This window comes from Mirounga angustirostris, unplaced genomic scaffold (genome assembly GCF_029215605.1).
Source record: "Mirounga angustirostris isolate CCGP_5_RB_7025 unplaced genomic scaffold, mMirAng1.0.hap1 SCAF_1, whole genome shotgun sequence".
NCBI lineage: Eukaryota > Metazoa > Chordata > Mammalia > Carnivora > Phocidae > Mirounga > Mirounga angustirostris.
The window spans coordinates 160,891,786-160,911,991 of NW_026991709.1; the positions used below are offsets into that span (position 1 = coordinate 160,891,786).

Sequence of the window (20,206 nt, forward strand, 5' to 3'; positions counted from 1 at the left end):
TCAGGTAAAAATCACGTTTTCCTTTAATTGACTACTTAATTCACACCATTTCTTCTCTTGGCTGCTACTTTGGTAACAACTAGGTCCCCACCTCTCAAGAACATTGCATCTAAACAGGCTGACACAGAGCCATTGTGAACACAGGCCCCAAACCAGGGCTTCTGGAATAACAAGAACAGCAAAACCAGCCTTTCTCTTCACTCAGAAAGGGATTTTGAATTAGAGGGTCTAAAGCTCCAATTTCCAAACACAGAAAACCTGGAGCTCAACGTAAAAATGGAAACCAAAATGCATCAGAAATGAAATATAGTACCTCCTCATATACTCAAGGTCAAGATGGTTCTTGAGAAATATGTATCTGATCAGCTGGCTTCTTGTGTTAGGAATGGCCCCACTCCAGCATTTTTAAAGGAAGCTGTTTTTGTTTCTATTTCATTTCCCAAAGGGGTATAAAAATCTACTAAAAGGGATATAATCAATCAGAATAAATCAGCTCACTCATAAGACACTCCCAAATAATGATATTTGCTTGCTGAGCATAGTCAGCACATTATTTCAAAGTGGCAAAATTCAGGGTAATCTGAGAAGAGAATTCAAAAGTAACAGCTACATTTGCTGATAGATTTATGTGAGACACACATACATTTTTTCCAGTGTGTATGCAAAGGACCAAGATCCCTGATCATCAAAATAAGTTATTTTGTACATTATAGTGCACAGAACAACAGAGGAAAGACACTTTCTCGGAGAATGACCAAAAGGCATTTTGCAAAAGGTTCATATAACTCTGAAGCAGAAGGACTGGAGCCCAGTGCCTTGTGGCCTTTATTAGCTTGACTCCTCCTCTTCTTTGGTTGCAGTGGCCTCAGTGGCAGCTGTCTCTTCTAAACGTTCTGCCGGCTTCTTCTCTTCCTCTTCCTCCTCCTCGTCCTCCTGGGGATAGAGGTCGGGATATTTCTGCATGCATTCCTGCATGGCCCGGAACTGGTCTACACAGTCTGACCCCTTGACATCCTCTGTGCTATAATGGAAGCAAGAAAAGGCTGACTTGAACTGTTCCCCACAGGGGCCACTGGCCATTCCCCCAAGGCACGGGCAGTTCCAGTTAATGTCTCCATTTGGCAGGATCAATCCTAGAATGGGAAAATGGGCAGGAAAATGTGAGACAGGCTCTCGAAGGTTTCTGAAAAAGCAAAACCAAGTCCAGTCCTTGAAAGATATGTGGGAGGTACAGAACTGCTGCCTGGTAGGCCCTTGCCTACCTCTCAATCTGGATTGGGTTCAAATGCCTATGCAAACGCAGCATCCCTTGGCTTGGCTGGAGAGAAGCCACCAATGGCAACTTTCTACCCTGATCTGTATTTTCAGCCACCTCCCATGGCTCTGGCTGTGCTCCAAGAGCTAAATACTGGAAACCATTTAATCCAAAGAAGAAACCATTATTGGGTTGGTTAGCAAGAAGCTTTTTCAAAGCCCCAACACTTTAAGGAGTTGAGGTATTGATCTCCTTCTTTCGCTCTCTGCTCTGCTCCCATTCAAATGATCAGGACCAGACCACCCCCTGCCTCCAAAAAAGGCACCTTGCCCCCTCAAGCCCCTCTGGCTCTGCAACTGCTCTCAGAAGCTCAGCTCAGTGTGAGGACTGGTAAAGAAGAGGCTGAGCCTTCTGCACTGGCGGGAAGATATCCAAGACATGTTGTATAAGGAAAAAGCTAGTGGCATACCAGATGGTGTGGTTCTAGTCTTTTAACAGTGAAAAAACCTAGAGGGATGTTAACCATACTAACCCAACTGCTAAACAGCACGTGTGTTTCAGGGAGGGGTGCAACTACAGACTGACGTTCAGTTGCAATATTCTATAGGCCCCCTTACTTTTGAATTTTACACTTTCTTGTCTCTGAACCTTATTCACATCTAAATAGTATTTCCTGGTTTTCTAAAATGCTTTCAAGATGATGGCTTCGTTTCCAGCTTTGTAATAGACAGGGAAATACGATTCATACAGAAGTTTCTTACATGAGTCTTTTATAGGACTGGGAGCACTCTGTAAGACTCTAAAATGCCCAGTGAAATTATACAACTTTTCACTCTAACCAAGTACCCAGGCACGGCACTCTGAGTTAGTGTCCAAAGTCCTAGGCCTAGGCTGAACCCCATCTCTTCATTCTAGCTCAGGAAACTTCAATGATCAAAAGATCTGCTGCTGCAGTTCCTTACTTGTAAAATGGGCTAACAGTGGAGATGTCAATGGATACCGCACCCCAAGCAGGTAGTTCACCACTAGACCATCAATAGCTGCTGGGCACACTCTCAAGTACCACACTATCTGTGGTAAAAAACATAATCCTTTTTGACAACCTTCTTCAATCGTACTACAAATCCCAGTTTGCACAGGAGATTTTGTGGTTCAGTGGGGTCTAAGTCAGGACTACAGCCAAGGTCCAAAGGATTCCCAGAGCCCAAGCTGTCTCCCCCCACATCTCACCACCTCTCCCTACACAGGCCAGCATGGTGCTGGATACCTACAGATACACTTCAGAGATATTGTGGGTTGGGTTCCAGACACCACAATAAAGCTCAAGTATCAAATTACTAGTATCAAATTACTCTCTTGGTTTCCCGGTGCATATGAAAGCTATGTTTGCACCACAGTGAATTCAGTGCATAATAGCATTATGTATAAAAACCGTACATATAGTAATTGAAAATACTTTATTGCTAAAGAATGTTAACCATCGGGGCGCCTGGGTGGCTCAGATCGTTAAGCGTCTGCCTTCGGCTCAGGTCATGATCCCAGCGTTCTGGGATCGAGCCCCATGTCTGGCTCCTGGCTCAGCTGGGAGCCTGCTTCTCCCTCTCCCTCTGCCTCTCCCCTGCTCATGCTCTCTCTCTCTCTGTATCTCTCGGTCTCAAATGAATAAATAAAATCTTAAAAAAAAAAAAAGAATGCTAACCATCATCTGAGCTTTCAGTGAGTTGTAAGTTTTTGCTGGCGGAAGGTCTTGCCTTGATGTTGATGGCTGCTGACTGATGAAGGTTGTGGTTGCGGCAATTTCTTAAAATAAAGACAACAATGAAATTTGCTGCATCAATGGACTCTTCCTTTCACGAATAATTTCTCTGTAGCATGTGATGCTGTTTGATAGCATTTTACCCCGAGCAGAACTTCTTTCAAATTGAAATCAATCCTCTCAAACCCTGCCACTGCTTTATGTCATATTATTTTGTTGTCATTTCAACAATCTTCACAGCATCTCCACCAGATGTAGATTCCATCTCAAGAAACCACTTTCTTTGCTCATCAATCAGAAGCAACTTCGCACCTGATAAAGTTTTTTTAACTGAAGTATAATTAACATACAGTGCTATATTAGTTTCAGGTGTATAATATATAATTCTATACCCTTCTCAGTGCTTATCAAAGTAAGTGTACTCTTAATCCCTCTCACCCGTTTCACTCCTGCCCCGGCAATCATCAGTTAAAGCTTGATCAGGAGATCGAGGCAGTTCAGCCACGTCTTCAGGCTCCACTTCTAATCCTAGTTTTCTTGCTATTTCCACCACATCTGCAGTTACTTCCTCCCCTCAAGTCTTGAACTCCTTAAAGTCGTCCACAAGGCTTGGAATCTGCTTCTTCCAAATTCCTGCTCATGGTGATATTTTGACCTCTTCCCATGAATCACAAATGTTCTTAATGACATCTAGAATGGTAAATCCTTTCCAGAAGGTTTTCAATTGACTTTGCCCAGATCCACCACAGGAATCACTATCCATGACAGCTATATAGCTTTATGAAATATATTTCTTAAACAGTAAGACTTGAAATCAAAGTGACTCCTTGATCCATGGAATGCAGAATGGATGTTGTGTTAGCAGGCATGAAAACAACAATCTTGTACATCTCCACCAATGTTCTTGGATGACCAGGTGCACTGTCAAAGAGCAATAATATTTTGAAAGGAATCTTCCTTTCTGAGCAGTAGGTCTCAACAGTGGGCTTAAAATATTCAGTAAACCACACTGTAAATAGATGTGCTGTCATCCAGGCCCATCCTCAGGGCCCTAAGATTTTTGGAATGGTAAGTGAGCACCGGCTTCAACTTCAAGTCACCAGCTGCATTAGCCTCTAATAACAGAGTCAGTCTGTCCTTTGAAGCTTCAAAAGAAGGCACTGACTTCTCTCTATCTCTGAAAGTCCTAGATGGCATCTTCTTCCACTAGAAGGCTGTTTCGTCTGCATTGAAAATCTGTTGTCTAGTGTAACCACCTTCATTAATGATCTCTGCACGATCTCCTGGATAACGGGCTGCAGCTTCTACACCAACACTTGCTGCTTCCCTTTGCTCTTTTATATTATGGAGACGGCTTCTTTCCTTCACCTCAAGAACCACCTCTGCTAGCTTCACACTTCCCTTCTGCAGCTTCCTCACCTCTCTCCGCCTTCTCAGAATTACAGGGAGTTAGGGCCTTGCTCCCCATTAGGCTCTGGCTAAGGGAATGTTGTGGCTGGTGTTCTCTTCTCTCCAGACCTTCTCCTGCCTTCTCCGTATTAGCATTCAGGTTGTTACACTTTCTTATCATTTGTGTGTTCACTGGAGTAGCACTTTTCATTTCCTTCAAGATCTTTTCCTTTGCATTCACAGCTTGGCTAACTGTTCGGTGCAAGAGGCCTAGCTTTCAGCCCATCTTGGCTCTTGACAGGCCTTCCTCACTAAGCTCAATGACTTCTAACTTTTGATGTGACATGAGAGGCTGCAAACTTTCCCTTTCACTTGAACACTTAGAGGCCACTGTCAGGTTATTAACTGGCCTAATCTCAGTATTGTCATGTCAGGGAATGCGGAGACCCGAGGAGAGGGAGAGAGACAAGGAAGAGCCAGTCGGTGGAGCAGTCAGAAAACACACAACATTTATCGATTAAATTCCTCATCTTACATGGCTTATGGCACCTGAAACAGTTATAATAGTAACATCAAAGATCACCAATCACAGATCACCATAACATACACAATAACAAAGAAGTTTGAAATACTGCAAGAATGACCAAAACGTGACAGAGAGACATGAAGTGAACAAATGCTGTTGAAAAAATGGCACCAACAGACTTGCTTCAAACAGGGTCACCACAAACCTTCAATTTGTAAAAAGCGTGGTATCTGCAAAATGCAATAAAACCAGGCCTGTATACAAATGCTGCCCTCAGAAGGCTCAAGACCAGGAAACCTGCACAGCCAATTTCCAAATGAAATAGTAATACTAACTTTTTAAAATAATAGCCCAGGTCTGCAGGAAGTCTATGCTTCCTTATTTCTCAGGGGAAGGCATGCTAGAATGAGGTAGCTCCTCCCAGAGGGCGCTTTGGGAGCCAATTTGCATTTCAAGGGCAAAATGTAAACACACACAGACATCAACATTTTAAATTAAGCCCAGATGCAGCAGGTTTGGAACATATAATCAAAACCCTGCAGTTCTAGTCCCTGCCACTTTCTTGGCCAGTCCTCACCTCCTCCTGGGTCCTCAATTTTCCCCCAGACCAGGTGATCTTTAAGGCCCTCCCCCAGTCTTTTTGAGTGGATGAAAATTCCTTCTGCCACCTTTCTAATGGCACTCTAAGCCGAACCAAGTGCTATCTTAGCCATAGAGCTGGGGTGCTTGGATGCAGGCGGCCGGCATGAATTGGTGGCCTACTTAGTCTCCTGAGTGATTCTGCCATTGAGAGCTCAGAACCCGGGTCCCAGAGTTCTCTGTTGTATATGCTTCTTGGTACAATCATTCACTATAAGGGGCTGCAAAGGCAAATACCTCTACGTCCAAGCAGATCTATTATAAACGACAGAAGCAGGTAGGACAGAAAACAAGAAGGACGATAAGGCCTGGCAGGAACTGAAGGGGAATGCACAGGCTCAGCAGAGACACATTCAATTTTAAAATGCCAGGAGACAAACAAAACACGGCCTGATTTGTTCTGTAGGCCCCAATAAATGTGCTTAACTAATATGGACCTCAAGAGAGGCACAACACTGGAACTGACAGGCGACTTGTTTTTCTTCGCCAGAGTGCTGATTCAAGATTATTCCCATAGCTGCCTTTCTCGTAGAAGACCTGTGCCTCCCACCACTTCCAACGGAGTGCTCTCGACATGCAGCCTCGACCTGACTTTACTCTCACCCCCAGGAGCAGTAAGACATTCTCCCTGAGAACATACGCTTCAATTAGCATCTGAAAAATTCCAATCAGGAGCCTACACTCCATGGGCTGCTGCTGCAAGCTCTTTCCACCACATTTACCACCAGTCAGCACTGGAAAGGTTGCTAATTATCATCACAGGTGTCAGAAATAGCTTTAGATTGGTCAACTGAGGACTGTTTATGATACGGACTGTTTATAAATCCTGCGCACACACACACACACACACGGGTCAGTCTTAACACACACCAGGGAAGTTCCAGTGAGCCCAGCAGTCTAAAGCCTCTGGAATGGCATCCTAGGCCCAAAAGACCACTGACCATTAATAAGTTGTATGCAACAGTTCTGACTAGGTGAGCTGGATCCTGCCACTGGAAAATTGTCCCTCAATCTCGAGTGAGCTTTTTGTGCAGGATCCTTGCTGGAGCACCGACGAAGAGAGAGCAGACCTCACCACCTCACAGAACAAGGTGTAGGACTCTTCCATGCCTGCTTGCTAATGGTCTGTAGATGTGGCAGAATTCCATCTGCCAGCTCGACTGAGCAGGAGGATCCCTGTCACCTTAACCCGCCTGCCACGCTGGAATCCATGGCCACCCCCCAACCCTGGCGTAAAACTTCATCGGGAAGCATCCAACCAGCTCAGTCTGTGTAAAACTTCAGAAGAAAAAGAGACAGAAGACTTCAGTTCAGGAGAAACTTAGGTTCTGGCCTAATAGCCAGGGGAGTGCATCAGCATGAGGGCTAGAAAGCACTGTCCTTGGAGATAGCCCATGGCTGAGAAGGACACCCGAAAACCCAACCTTGGCCAGGACAAAATGGGAAAACTATTATGGACATTTTCCCCAGGAAGGGTCCGTGGGTCCCTGGGAGGCCCGTGTCACTTACCATGCTCCTCATACGGATCGTTGGGATCATCAGCCACCAGCTCTGCATTGCTTGGAGTTTCATGGTCTTCTTTGGTCACAAATATGATTCGATCCTTCCCTAGTGTTTGGAGAACAGAGGAAGAAACATTTCACTCAAGAGCAGCCAAACAGCCCCAAACCCAAAGAAGCCACAAAAAGCAAGTTTTAAGACTGTCCTATGCAAAACCCCAAAGCGAGGTGACCATCAAACTGCCCTTCCTGGGTTGTATCACTGAGTCTGTGTGTGGTCAAGCAGCCACTTGTATTGAGTGCCTGCAACTGGAACAAAAACTCCACCAAGGTCATGGGTAAGGAAGAAGATGCCGTATGCACCAAGGTAGGAGACAAAATGCCTGATCCAATGAAATGCAGCTGCTTTAGTCCCCAGATTTGCTGATAATAGAGTTGTGCAACAAATTCTTCTTCCCATCAAGAAAGGGGCAGTCTCATCTCAGAACTCCCCTGGCACTCAGACTGTCCCCATTATGTCCCAACAACCTATGAAGGCCTCATCAACCTGCCGCCGTCTCCCCTCCTCCCCAGGCCCAGCAGGGAGCTGCAAGCTGTCAGCCTTCAGACAACTCTAGTGGAATGAAGAAGACTCACTAGGGCCTCGGAGTGCCTGCCGCTGGGCACCCCGCTCCACTCCACTAGGGCTCGAGTGCATGTGCGCAGGGAAGGGGTGGAAGGGACAGGAAAAAGGCATGCAGGAAAAGACTTGCTTCTAGCCCTGTAAGGGTTTACCCACAGCATTCAGAGTGCAGACGAAGTCTGAGGAGACTGAGAACTTTGACAAGAAGAGAGGGCAGGGATGTGGGTGCCTGGCCAGCAGCCCACCACAGCCCATTCAGCTGATGTAGCCACCGAAGTGTGTCCAAGAAGATGCCCTGTGCAAAAATATCCCGGTCACCTGCCTCTGAAAGGCTGGGGACACGGTGGTCTGAGAGTGCCCACAATCAAGACTCCCTCTGGCCTCTTGGCCCCTAATCGTGGCCAGAAAGAAGGGGTCATGGTGGTAGGGAACATTATGGAGGTTCCCCATGGTCCCCGAGGCCTGGGGAGATTTCCCGACACGTGGAATGACTGGGGGGGGGGGCGGATTTCATGAAGTTCTGATGTTATCAACTTCTGTAACAATCTGCAGTTCGTTATGTTTTAGAACAATCACCCAACCTAAATATAATAGGCTGAGTGTTAGGGTCAGGACTGAGGCCCTGCAAGGACCAGTGTCAGGAAGCCAGCTCTTCATGTGAACCTCGATCAGGCCAGAGCCCCTGGCCGTACGTGCCTGGCTGCCAGAGGGTCCTGAGCCTCCAGGCTGGTGGGAGCCAGATGCATGCTGTGTGAGGAAAAGCTCCTCGTGGGAGGCTGCACCGGCAAAGGAATGAGAATCAGTGTTGACTGAACTGGTATGAGTGTGATCCGAGGCTTTTTATACAATAGAAGCCCAACCCCAGAGTGGTTACTCAAAGTCAACCAGCCGGAAAGGGTAAGGCAGGCATGTCTGCTGTCTGACACCCTCCCGGCTCTCTCCCCTACACCTCACAGCTGTCCACACACCTCACCTTGCTAGAACCTGTGGCCATCAGCTAACCACAGTCTGTCTGATATTCCTGTTGCGGTTGGGAGCACTTTGTCTTCAGCACCCCACACACTGCATGTCATTAGTTGCCCCTGCTGTTCCTGGAGGGCAGACTGAGGCCGGCCCCTCTCTGGGTCCTGTGTGTCAGCTAGCTCCTGCCATCCCATCCCTACCCTGAGAGGAGCCAGCAGGAGCCCCATTCTACGGTGGTTAAGCCTAGGGCTACGGGAAGTGGATATACCTGAGCCCACCCCAGGCTGGAATTTGAACCCAGCTCTGTGTGTTTCCAAAGGCCACGCTGTGGAGATCCTTTACCCAGACCCACACTGCCCCACCCCACCCCCAGGACACACAAGAATAAAAACAATAGCTAACATTGGGTACTTAGCATGACTCAGACACTGTCCTGAGAGCTTTGTGTGCTTGGAGCAGGAATAAACGTTTTGTACAATAAGCCCCAAGAAGCTGAGAATTAAGAGAATATTTGCTGAGTGAATGAACAGGAGCTTTCTTCTAAGCTCCTGGGTACCCACCTGGTGAAGGGCAAGGACAAATGCAACAACCCTACTGACTACCCATTCTCACCCAGGAGATGTGGGACAATGGGACCTCATCTGGAAGGGCATGGGAAGTGCCTTCTCCAGGTCCCATCCACATTGGCCCTTGAGCAGGGCCTTCATCAGTGGCCTGCTGTGAGTCAGCTACAATGGGGGCAGAGGCTGGGCCTGCGGAAGTTTGGCTCTCTGGGAGCTGCTGGCATTTTCTCTGATTATATCAGTTCTTTTCCCTTTACACTTAGGAAAGTTCCGTCACAGGCTTGTTAAGAGAAACCAAAGAAAAAGGTTTGGGCCCACACCAAGCTGGAGTATTTACGGAAGAGGATTGAGGAAAATACAGGGACTAAAAGCAGAGCAACACCTCCAGAGAAGACAGTTCAGGGGACAGAGGGAAGGCACCCTTCTCATGCCTCCACAGGGTCTCCCACATGGGGTAACAAACAGTAAGGACAGCCGACCCTTGGCATGCTCGGCGACTGGGCCTCCAGTCCACCCGTGGTTCTGCCGTCCTGTGACCAGCTCCTTCCTGCTTGTCAAACTAGCTCTCTCTCCATGTGCTGAAATGCACTCCTGTCCCTGACCGTGAACCCCACGGTTGGGGTCCTCAATTCCTCTGTCCGGCCAAGGCCACACAGCTGGTAAGTGTACAAGAAGAAGCTAAGGCCCGTCTGCCTGCTATTCGCGCCAAAGCACGATGTAGCCCCTCTGGGTCCTTGACTGAGGTTTGGTGTCCTTGTCGGCACCCACGTTCGGCACCCACGTTCTGTCATTACACGAGCAAAAATAGCTTCATCTGGACCATCCTTTGGATTCCAAGAGCCTTGAGAGCAAAGTCCTGGATCCTGCTGCTCCTTGCCTCTTCTACCAGTCATTTTACTTAGTGGATGTTTACTTACACATTTTAAATTAGGTTGAAGTTTATCGATACCTTTAGTTGATTATGGTGACTTCACCTAAGTCTTAGAGGCTTCACTGACAGAAATGAAGTGTGGGGCGAACAGTCCCGCTGAGCTGTCTGGCAGAGAAAGTAAGGATTCCAAGCCTCCCTGAGTGGCACTTTTCCTACCCTGGGTAGGTGTCTTTGTCCATTCAGGCTGCTATAACAAAATATCACCACTGAGGTAGTTCATAAACAACAGAAAGTTACTGCTCACAGTTCTGGAGGCTGCCAGTCTAAGATCAAGGCCCCAGTATGGTCACCTTCTGGTGAGGGCCCCTTCCTGGGTCACAGCAGCTGCCTTCTCGTTGTGTCCTCACAGGGTGGAAGGGGCTAGAGATCTCTCCAGGGCTTCTTTTATAAGGGCATTCATCTCAAACATGAAAGCTCCACCCTCATTCCCTAAGCACCTCCCAAAGGCCCCTTCTAATACTATCACTCTTGGAGCTTTGGATTTCAACCTATGAAACTGGGGGGACACATTCGTACCATAAAACTGGGGGAAGAAGATCCCCTGGGTGATCTGACTGTGGTTTCTAAGCAGGGATGTATCTTTGCATCCCCAATCTTGGTATCCAGACGGAGCTCCTTTTGTTTCACAGACAAATAACATTAAGGGCTAAAAACCATCTGTAGAAAGAACAGAAGCACAGCTCTAAGGCTGAGAGAGAAGACCAGCTTCGGGAGGTCTGGTTCAGTGGCATCGATATCACAGAGGTTTAGGTCTGGGGTTCAAATGTGAGCATGAGCACATAACAGCTGTGGGATCGCAGGCACCTTCTTGTCCCCCGGCAGCTCAGCCTCTCTTCCTCCCATGGTCAGGGCAAGAATCATGAGACTTTGCTTAAACAAAAGAGGTGAAATGAGTTTCTGCTCTCACCTGGAATCCCACTCGAAGGACAGTAATTTTTTAAATGGCATTAAATGACAAGGATAAAAGGGCCAAGAAAAGAGACAACCACAGGCTAGAGAGGTCAGTAAAGTTTGGGAAGTGGGCAAGCTGAGAGCGAGTGCTTTCTGACTTAACACAAAGTTGAACCCAAAGTCACAAGGAGGGGAAGTCAGCTAGAAGAAAATCCATCCTCACCCTAGTACCCTGGTAAGGGTCAGGAATCAGGGGCCCCAGGGCCCACTGTGAAAGCAGGACTTAAGGGAAAAACTGAGAACAGAAAGTCTGATTAAACAGTTGGATACCAAGACACCCCCAATTCATTATTTTTACTCTCTGTACAGCCATCCTTGACTCCTTTCTCTCAACCTCCATCATCAAATCTGGTTGGCTCTCCCTTCAAATACAGCCAGAAAGATCTGCATCCCTCACCTCCAAGACCCCATCTCCCACCACTCGCTCCCTCCATTCCCACACCTCGTTGCCTTTACTAGACACACTGGGGGCACACCTACCTCTAGGCCTCGGCCCAGGCTGTCCTCACTTCCGGGAGCTCCCTCCAGATATCCCCACAGCCACCCTCTCCCTGCTTTCATACCTCCTACTCAGATGCCGCCTTCTCTGACCATTCCCCATCTCCCTTGGCCTGCCTTTTCTCCAAAGCACTTTTCCTCACCTAACATATTATATATTTGCTTACTCCCTGTTTCCCCCACTGAAGTATCAGCTCTTCTAGGGCAAGGATTTGTCTATTCCATTCATTGCAGTATCCCCAGAACCTAGAACAGTGTCCAGAACATGGTGGGTAATCAATATTTGTTGAACAAATGAAAGGAGAAACCAAACTGAAGACCTCAGCAGAAAGCAGGAAGACAGAATGGTTCTTACCATTAAGTAGATTACAAACAAAACAAAACAAAACAAAACAACTTTGGATAAGTGGTCTCATTTCCCCCCAGAAAGGGGAGTAGGAACACGCACGGGATCTTTACATGTCAAAATCTTCAGCAGATTCAACCCAGATGGAGAGCCCATCTCTTCCCCAACGCCATGAAGCAGATGACGTCACCTGCACTCACCAGCACCTGCTCAGGGGCTGGTACACCACAGGTGTTCAATAAATGTTTGTTGAGGAACTGGAGAAGGCAGACAGCAACAGAAAAGAGGGAACTAAAGAAAGGATCAGTGTGGCACTAATACAGAAAGTGTGGGTGGTCTACGGCCAGGGAGCGAGGCTGAGTCCACGCCGTAGAACACTTGGATGTCAAAACTTCTAACCTGAAAGCTGGGTGGTGGGGGGGACCCCTGAAGTAAATTTGCTCAGGCAAGTGACTCACTCAGAACCCAGAATGAAGAGCCAGCCATGGGAAGAGCTGAGGGACAGAGGTACCAGGCAAAGGAACAACTAAGACACCAGTGTAGCTCAACTGTGACGGGGTAGTTAGAAATCAGGCTGGAGCCAGATCACGCAGGGGCTTTCAATTCTCATCCCCAAACTAAGAGAGAGATCTTTGACCCAGGGAAAGATGAAGATCCATGTTTTGGGTGGCAGATGGAAAATGCCTTTCCTTCCCAAAGAACCTGTGATTCCTAGATATCCTCACAGGCAAGGAGAGGTCTTATTCATCTGGCACAGCCTCATTATACCTAAAAAGCTCAAAATTATTTGCTAAATGAAGTAAATCAGAAACCCAGAGAAAGAAAATTAAAAACAAGAGACCTACTAACAAAGTAGTGAGGGCAGAGGACTTCTGTTCATGGCACAGTTATTAATCAATAAAAATAGTACCCAGGAGAGACATCAGTGAGTATTATGGCTTTATGACCCAGGAAAGGAGTGGTTCTATTAGGAGAATGAGGTACTGGGGAAAAGCTTGATATTTTAGATGGAGCTGTTCTCTAATTGGATGTATGACCTTGGGTAGGTCATCCCCTTCTCTGGTCTTCAGATTCCCTGAATTAAACTGAGGGAATCAGACTGACTATTCACCAAACAATTTGAGTGAGTTCCAACTCTCTTTGTAGTTTTACATTCTCATGTGTCCACCATAATTGCCAGGCACAGAGAAGATGCCCGTGAGTATCTGTTGAATGAATGAAAACCAACTTCTCATTTTACAAGATTGGAAACTGGGGCCTGTAAGTGTTAGGTGGCAGCTCAGGGAGAAAAAGCTAGTTAGTAGCAGTGTGTGGGGAGGCCCTGGGACTCCAGCCAAGAGACTCCTGGGTTCCTCAGTAGAGGTAAGAACAGATGAAGCAAAGAGGAGATAGGCAGAGGAGATGGGCACTTTGTTGGAAAGGGGGGGGGGGGGGCGGCTTCCCAGCAGAGAGCTCCCTGGAATCCAGCGGACACCAGACTGAATGGTGCAGTTTCTGTGATCAGACTGATGAAGCTTGAACCCCAGCTCCAAGATATACTGTGTCAAGTACTTGCCTTAGGCCAAGTCACCTCTGTGTCTTAGGGTCCACTCTTTGGTAAAATGTGGGTAACTTATAAAAATCGCTGCGAGATCAGTGAGAAAAGCCATATAAAGACTCTTGAACAGTGTCTGGTACGTAGTAGGGGCTCAGTAAATGTCCACGTGGGTGGCACTTTTACCACTCCAGCACAGCCCCTAACCCGAGTGGCAACTTTCCAGGAGGGACAGTTAAAAGGCGCCTACAAATGGAAACGGGTGGTGGGTGGTAAAAGCGATAGTAAAAACAATAAATTCCCAATTACGAGCCAAAGGAAGCGTGCTCAGCACTTCCCGTACCCCCTTGGCCTAGTTTATGAAATCTCCCACGTGCTGGTCCTTCTGAGGTCCGGGTTCGAGTCTCACAGTGACCTTGGACCAGCCTCGTTCCTCCCAATCTCGGTTTTCTCATCTGCAAAACGGAGGTGGCGACCCCACCGCTCAGCCCTCCCAAGGATCCCGAAGAGGGGACCCCGGGTCGCGCCTCGAGTCTCCCGCGCCTGCAGTGGGGTCGCGGGGCGCCGGGGCCTGCGTGGCCGCGGGGGTGGCAAAATCGCTTGGCCCCTGCAGGCCCTCGTAGGCCGGTCTCCATGGCAGCCCGCCCTGCCTACCTTCCTGCCGGCAGTAGGCCATGGCTGCAGCCCCGGCTCTCAGACCTCGCAGAGATAGCGGTGGCGGCGGCACGGGCGGCAGCGCGATCACGCTGTGACCTCTTCTCAGGCAGGGCGGGCGGCTCCGAGGCCCACGCGGACCCGCCCCCTCCAGGCCTGCCCGCCGCGCGCCTGCCTCTGCGCCCTCTCAACCCTACCCCGGCCCTAGTCAGCTGGGAACTACATTTCCCAGGAAGCCGCGCGCTGGTCGGTGACTCTTCAAGGTAGTGGAACTACATATCCCGGAATGACTTGCAGTGCGCAGGCGCATCAATGAGGTACGGTGCGTGTTGCAACTTAGTGGCTAAAGCGCCTGATCCCGGACTACATTTTCCAGGAGGCCCTGCGGCGCGCATGAGCAGAAAAGCTGTGGCTCACGGGGCGGCAACTTTTGCACGTCCTCCCTGATTCTAGGGTTCACGCGGATTTTCGCAGCTCCTCGTCGGGCGAGAGACCGCTGGGCTCTGCACTCAGGCCGTCAAGCCCTTACATAGCTGAGCAGAGCGAGGGTGAGCGCCCAGCCTGGTCCCACCATGGCCGCGAACGTGAGTGTCTCCTGGTCTGCCGGACCCCACCCATACTTACCCATGTCCCCGAAGGGACCGCCTGGGTCCATCTTGCCTGCCTGCCCCTCGTCTGTGCGGCCAGCCCCATCTCCCTCTGCATGCCCTTGTTCCGGCTTCTTGGCAGCTAGCCCGTCCGTTCACCTCTCTTGGTCTGTCCGGACCTCCTCGTCGGGCCGCACGTTTGCGGGGAGGGAGACTCAGGAGCTGTTGTTCCCGGCATTGGGGTCTCCTTGTGCTAGGCGCCTTCTCGCAGCCCCTCCTTTCATTATCAGTTCCCGCCTGGGCCCTTGGGCTTCTCATTTACGGGCTGTGAGAGCGGGACGCGACTTCCGAGGGAGCCAGTCCGCGGGAAGGGTGGGGAAGCCGATACCGCTCAGGTGGAGCTGTCCCATCAACTGACAGACAGGACTGTGCGGGCGGGCAGGGAGCTCCACGCCCTAGGGAAGCATGTAAACCGAGGCTGTGATGCTGCAAAGGGGTGCGGGCGAGATTGGGAACGGAGGAGTTAGGATGACCGTGAGAGGGAGCGTTTCCCCACTGCCCGGCCCCTTGTCCTCCTAGGTGTGTTTGGTTAGAGAGGCCATGGCTGAAGGTGGTTCCCTTCAAAAGCCTTCTGGCTGTTTGTCCCTGCAGCCAGCCTGTCTCGGGAACCTTTCCACTTAAGATTTAAGCCCAACATTCATTCAGCAACCGAACAGCACCTCCCACCAGGGTGCTGGGTGTGGGAGAGTCTGGTGACTCACCACTCCCCTCCTCTGTGAAAGCGCTTCTGGAGCCAGCCCTGGTGCCCTGCCAGCCCCAGGACACTCCCTCCCTCCTGCTTTGCTGGAGTGTCCTAGCCACTCTCCCCTGGCCTGTTACACTCTCCTTCCAGCCCCTCCTCTGTCCCCAAGAGCCCTCTCTGCCCCCCACACCCTTGGAGAGGAGGATTTATATCACTGACAGCCCTAGCGTGCTCCGCCTCAATTGGAGTTGTCTGGGAGACCTAGAAACTGTGAATGCTGCACCTAGAAAAGCCTCAGAGGTGGTCCGAGACCCAGGGTCTGCCAGGGGAGAGGACAATCAGGAGACCAGCCTGCCCCCAGAGGTAGACTCCTGTCTGCCCCCATACCATGTTTTACAGATGGACAATTTCCCCAGTAGGTGAAGGCACTTGCCCAGCTTGGCCAGCTACTTCATGGGAAGATGCTGAAGACAGCAGGCTTTGGAGTCAGGCAGACCTGGGGGCAAATCCAGTTTCTTCCTCTTAGAAGCTGTGTGGCCTTAATCACTCTGGGTTTGTGTTTCTTCGTGGGATCTGTTAGTGTGAAGTTTAAGGGAGTCAGCCTGTGCTTAGCACAGTGCCTGGTGCATAGAGGGTGCTTAATACATGAAAAAAAATCTATGTTCACAGTCTGACGCAGATGGCCCTGGTGGGGAGAGACTGTCTTGGGTATATTGGCACCTGACCTTTGCCAAGGAATGTGTATGAATGTGGGTATCTTCTGCAGTCAAACCTTTGTTGAGTCATCCAGGAGCTGGGTGCATGTTTACAGGAGCCACCAGGCCTGGTGAGGAGGAAAGATCTGAAGATGGTGGGGTGGAGCAGGGAGGTGACAGAATTTCTTAATTGGTATAACAGCAAAAGTGCCCTGTGACAGAGGTACTGTGAACCATCTCCATATTAATATGTGAGTAAACTGGATCAGAGAGGTAGAGCAACTAATGCAGGGTTACACAGCAAGTAATTTTCAGGGCCTGTGTATCAACCTCTGTACCATCACTCGTTGCTCTTTGCTCCTTAGCCTAGAGTGCTTACTGAGGACACCTGTATGTATTCAACACATATCAAGGAGCCAACATCAAGATAAGGGGCTCAAAGATGGCCTTGAGGGGAAGAAGAGAGGCACTGGAGGGTTGCCCTCAGGCTAGGGAAATAGTCCGGTAGTGAGATATGGGTGGAGGAAATCACCATCATCCTCCATTCCAAGACCCTCCATGTTTACTGGGATTTTGTTTTGGAATGTGGGCCGAGTGTGTCCTGTCACTACCCAGCCTACCCTTCCTGTAGACTGAGATATACCCTCCTGTGCCTTTCTTTCTTCCCTCCAAGGCCTTCCATGAGCTCCTCTCTTTGACGTTGGCTCCTAGATGTATGCTGAGGGGAGGCCCAGAAGGAAGTTATGCCTTCTGGCTTCCAAGTTTGGGGCTGCGCTGCTAATAGCAGGACGGGCTCCTTTTCCTGCCACTCTCTGCAGCTGGCTCCCAGTGTTCAGCTCTCCTTACAGCCCAAGAAGTGAGGAATGAGGCTTGGAGCAAAGTGGTAGGAGAGTGGCCTCTGTTCTGTCCAGATATGAAACTTAATTCTCCCTCTTAGAGGCTGAGTGATCTGGGCTGATGACTTAACTGATGAGCCTCTGTTTTCTCATCTGTGAAATGGGGTAGCGATAGCTTGCCTGTGATTGGCCTGTGATAGACTGGAATGTTGCCGTTGTCATCATTCGATGGTTGATGGTCACCTCCCTGCCGGCAGTGAACTGCTCTACTAATGTTTCCCAATGATATGGAAAGTTAAGACCATTTCTGAATCTAATGGACATCTGGACTCTGGCAGGCCTGGGCTGGGGACATTGGGGGACAGTCAGAGAATATGGCATCAGCCTTATTCAGGCAGAGACTAACCTGAATCTCTCCTCTGGCCCCCTGTGCCAGGGGCTTGGCTCACTCTGAGTGCACGTCTCAGAACCGCTTTACACCTTTGTGACTTTTGTCAGCTTACCCCCAGCCATGGCACCAGTCTTGGTGTCAGTTGCAAAGAAAGCTGTTAACATTCCCACCCTTAGCGCCTGTGCATTATGTCCTATGTCCTAGGCACTGAACTGTCTGATAATTAAGTCCTTTGGTTCTCACCAGAACCCTGTGTACTGGGTTTTTATCCCCATTTTACTGATGAGGAAATGGACGGCATAAAGGGGTCAATTGCTCACCCAAGATCCCATAGCTTGAATTGAAACCCACTCCTTCTGGCTCTGGAATTCTGCCCTTAACGGTGATACTCAATCAGCAGTGGACACACTTCAAACCATGCTTCTGTTATTGGTTGGATAAAACTTGACCCCCTGACGCTGGAGCTTGAGGCCTCTCATGAACCTGCCTGGATGTGTCTAGCTGCCCTCAGTTCCCTCCACCCAGGCCTCCCCAAACCCAGCCAGAGCAGATAGGCAGCTCTGCTCCTGGAAGCACTTCCCTCACCACTGCTCAGACAGTTCCCCCTGCTAAGGATGCCCTTACTCCAGAGTCTGCCTCTGAGATCCCAATCAAATGCCGCCTCCTCTGGGGAGCCTGCTGTGATCCCCCAGCCGGAAGGGGTCCCCTGTTTGGCACAGGATCTGCTCCTCACCAAGCACTCAGCATGGCTTAGTACTGTTTGTGCCTGCTACTCGATGGCCCTGCAGCCTGTTGTCTCCTTGCCTCACCCCTACAAGACCCTGCATGGCCCTTGGGAAGCCGAGCCACCGTTTGATGAATTGAATTAATAATATATGTCTAATAACCTCTTTGTAAAGCAGTTTGGCAGTTTCTTAAAAACATACATCATGGGGCGCCTGGGTGGCTCAGTTGGTTAAGCGACTGCCTTCGGCTCAGGTCATGATCCTGGAGTCCCGGGATCGAGTCCTGCATCAGGCTCCCTGCTCGGCAGGGAGTCTGCTTCTCCCTCTGACCCTCCTCCCTCTCATGCTCTGTCTCAAATAAATAAATAAAATCTTAAAAAAAAAAAAAAAACCACATACATCGTCCCTGTGATCCAGCAATTTCACTCCTACGTTGGTATTCATTACCCAATACCCAAGGGAAATGAAAGCACAGGTCTTCATAAGGACTTGTACAGGAATGTTCATAGAAGCATTGTTTGTAAAAGCTAAAAACTGGAAACAACCAAAATACCCACCCACTGGTGACTGAGGCAACTTACGTGGTATACTCCTAGATGGAGTACTACTTGGCCATGTAAGGGAATGAGCTACCACTATACCCCACAGTGTAGATGACCCTCCTCAGAATCTGGACAGAAAAGAGCTGGTGCTGTATGATGGCCCCATTTATATCGGGTTCCATAAGAGGCAAAACTAACCTATAATGATACAAATTCAAATAGTTGTTACCACTAGGGGCTGGGGAGCAGGGAACATTGGCAGGAAAGAGGCACAAGGTAACTTGCTGTGATAGTAGAAACATTCTGTATCTTGATCTGGATGTCAGTCAAGTGGGGTAAGCATTTGTCAAAGCCCATCAAACAGTATGCTTAATATCTGTGCATTTTACTGTATATAATTGAAACTCAATGAGAACAGTATACACAAATAACAAAATTCAGTTTACTTTTTAAAAAACTAAGTTTCATTTTGATTTTTTTTTTTTTTTTTTTTTTTTTTTTTTTTTTAAAGATTTTATTTATTTATTTGACAGAGACAGAGATAGCGAGAGCAGGAACACAAGCAGCGGGAGGGGGAGAGGGAGAAGCAGGCTTCCCCCCGAGGAGGGAGCCCGATGTGGGACTCGATCCCAGGACCCTGGGATCATGACCTGAGCCGAAGGCAGACGCTTAACGACTGAGCCACCCAGGCGCCCTCATTTTGATTTTTTAAAATATTTTTTTCCTCAGTATTCCAGTACGACTAACAGGAGAGAACATGTCAAAACGACGACCAACCCCCAGCCAGGCTTCTTGGAGCGGCTCAGCGAGACCTCGGGTGGGATGTTTGTGGGGCTCATGACCTTCCTGCTCTCCTTCTACTTAATTTTCACCAATGAGGTAAAATGTCTGGCATCCCTTTGTGCAGAGTGTGGATCCCTGCAGTATTAGAAAGCAAAGGCTATGAATCCAGAGGCTAGAGGTGGTAACAGGGCCTAAATTTTACAACAGGTGGGGTAGGGGGGAGGGAGGGTAATGGTGCTGAATTAATCAGAATTCTTTCTCTTGTGACCCATCTCATAACTGACCTAAATAGGAAGATGAATGAATTGGTTCACATTGCCTGAAATCCTGGGGTAGCTACAGCTTCAGGCATGGCTGGATCCAGGTGTTCATGTTGGGTCACTAGGAGTCTCCATTTTCCCATCTGTTGCCTCTTTTTCTCTCTTACGGATTTTTCTTTGACAGGCTTTTCCTTTTGTGGTGGTAAAGGTGGCCCAGCAACTCCAGGGTCACATCCAACAGCTTAGCAGCCTGATCTCTTCCAAAATCAATTTAGCAGCAGTTGCAGAGAGATATCTCAGTGTCCTGGCTTGTCTCAGTCCTCTCTCTGAACAAATCCCTGTGGACAGTGGACCCATGTTCTGTTTGGCTAGGCCTGGGTCACATGTTTGGGGCAGTAGTACAGAGGGGCCCATATAAACTACAAGGACTGAGAGGGGGGAGGAGAGAAGACAGAGAAAGATGGGGGAAGGGGCACACAACAGACAAGCACCAGTTGTTCCCAGCATGGAGTAGTGCTG

The 20,206-nt window shown here is 49.0% G+C and overlaps 2 protein-coding genes across 3 annotated transcripts in view; one reads left to right on the top strand and one right to left on the bottom strand.

Moving 5' to 3' along the window:
• CHCHD4 (coiled-coil-helix-coiled-coil-helix domain containing 4) lies at nucleotides 1-15,236 on the bottom strand. 2 transcript variants are annotated; one of them, XM_045904264.3, is made up of 3 exons: nucleotides 14,751-15,236; nucleotides 7,075-7,173; nucleotides 1-1,133 (listed from the first exon to the last, which is right to left on the bottom strand). In XM_045904264.3, exons 1-3 carry the CDS (start codon nucleotides 14,779-14,781, stop codon nucleotides 829-831), a joined length of 435 nt encoding a protein of 144 aa, XP_045760220.1. In that variant the 5' UTR covers nucleotides 14,782-15,236; the 3' UTR covers nucleotides 1-828. The 2 variants fall into 2 exon arrangements, with proteins under 2 accessions (XP_045760220.1, XP_045760221.1); XM_045904265.3 differs by lacking the exon at nucleotides 14,751-15,236 and adding an exon at nucleotides 14,127-14,349.
• The window catches only part of TMEM43 (transmembrane protein 43), an 18,408-nt gene continuing 12,725 nt past the window's right edge, over nucleotides 14,524-20,206 (top strand). The window contains exons 1-2 of the mRNA XM_045904263.3: nucleotides 14,524-14,710; nucleotides 19,374-19,523. Of these exons, the coding sequence (XP_045760219.1) occupies nucleotides 14,699-14,710; nucleotides 19,374-19,523 (162 nt within the window). The 5' untranslated portion in view covers nucleotides 14,524-14,698. The remainder of the gene's footprint in view (nucleotides 14,711-19,373; nucleotides 19,524-20,206) is intronic.

What these genes read in the sequence shown, in the direction of transcription:
- CHCHD4 (XM_045904264.3), bottom strand. Translation starts at nt 14,781, where the DNA reads ATGGACCCAGGCGGTCCCTTCGGGGACATGG. An exon ending in CGGTCCCTTCGGGGACATGG is followed by an intron (nt 7,174 to 14,750) that starts GTAAGTATGGGT and finishes TCCAAACACTAG; the next exon opens with GGAAGGATCGAATCATATTT. An exon ending in CGATCCGTATGAGGAGCATG is followed by an intron (nt 1,134 to 7,074) that starts GTAAGTGACACG and finishes TTCCCATTCTAG; the next exon opens with GATTGATCCTGCCAAATGGA.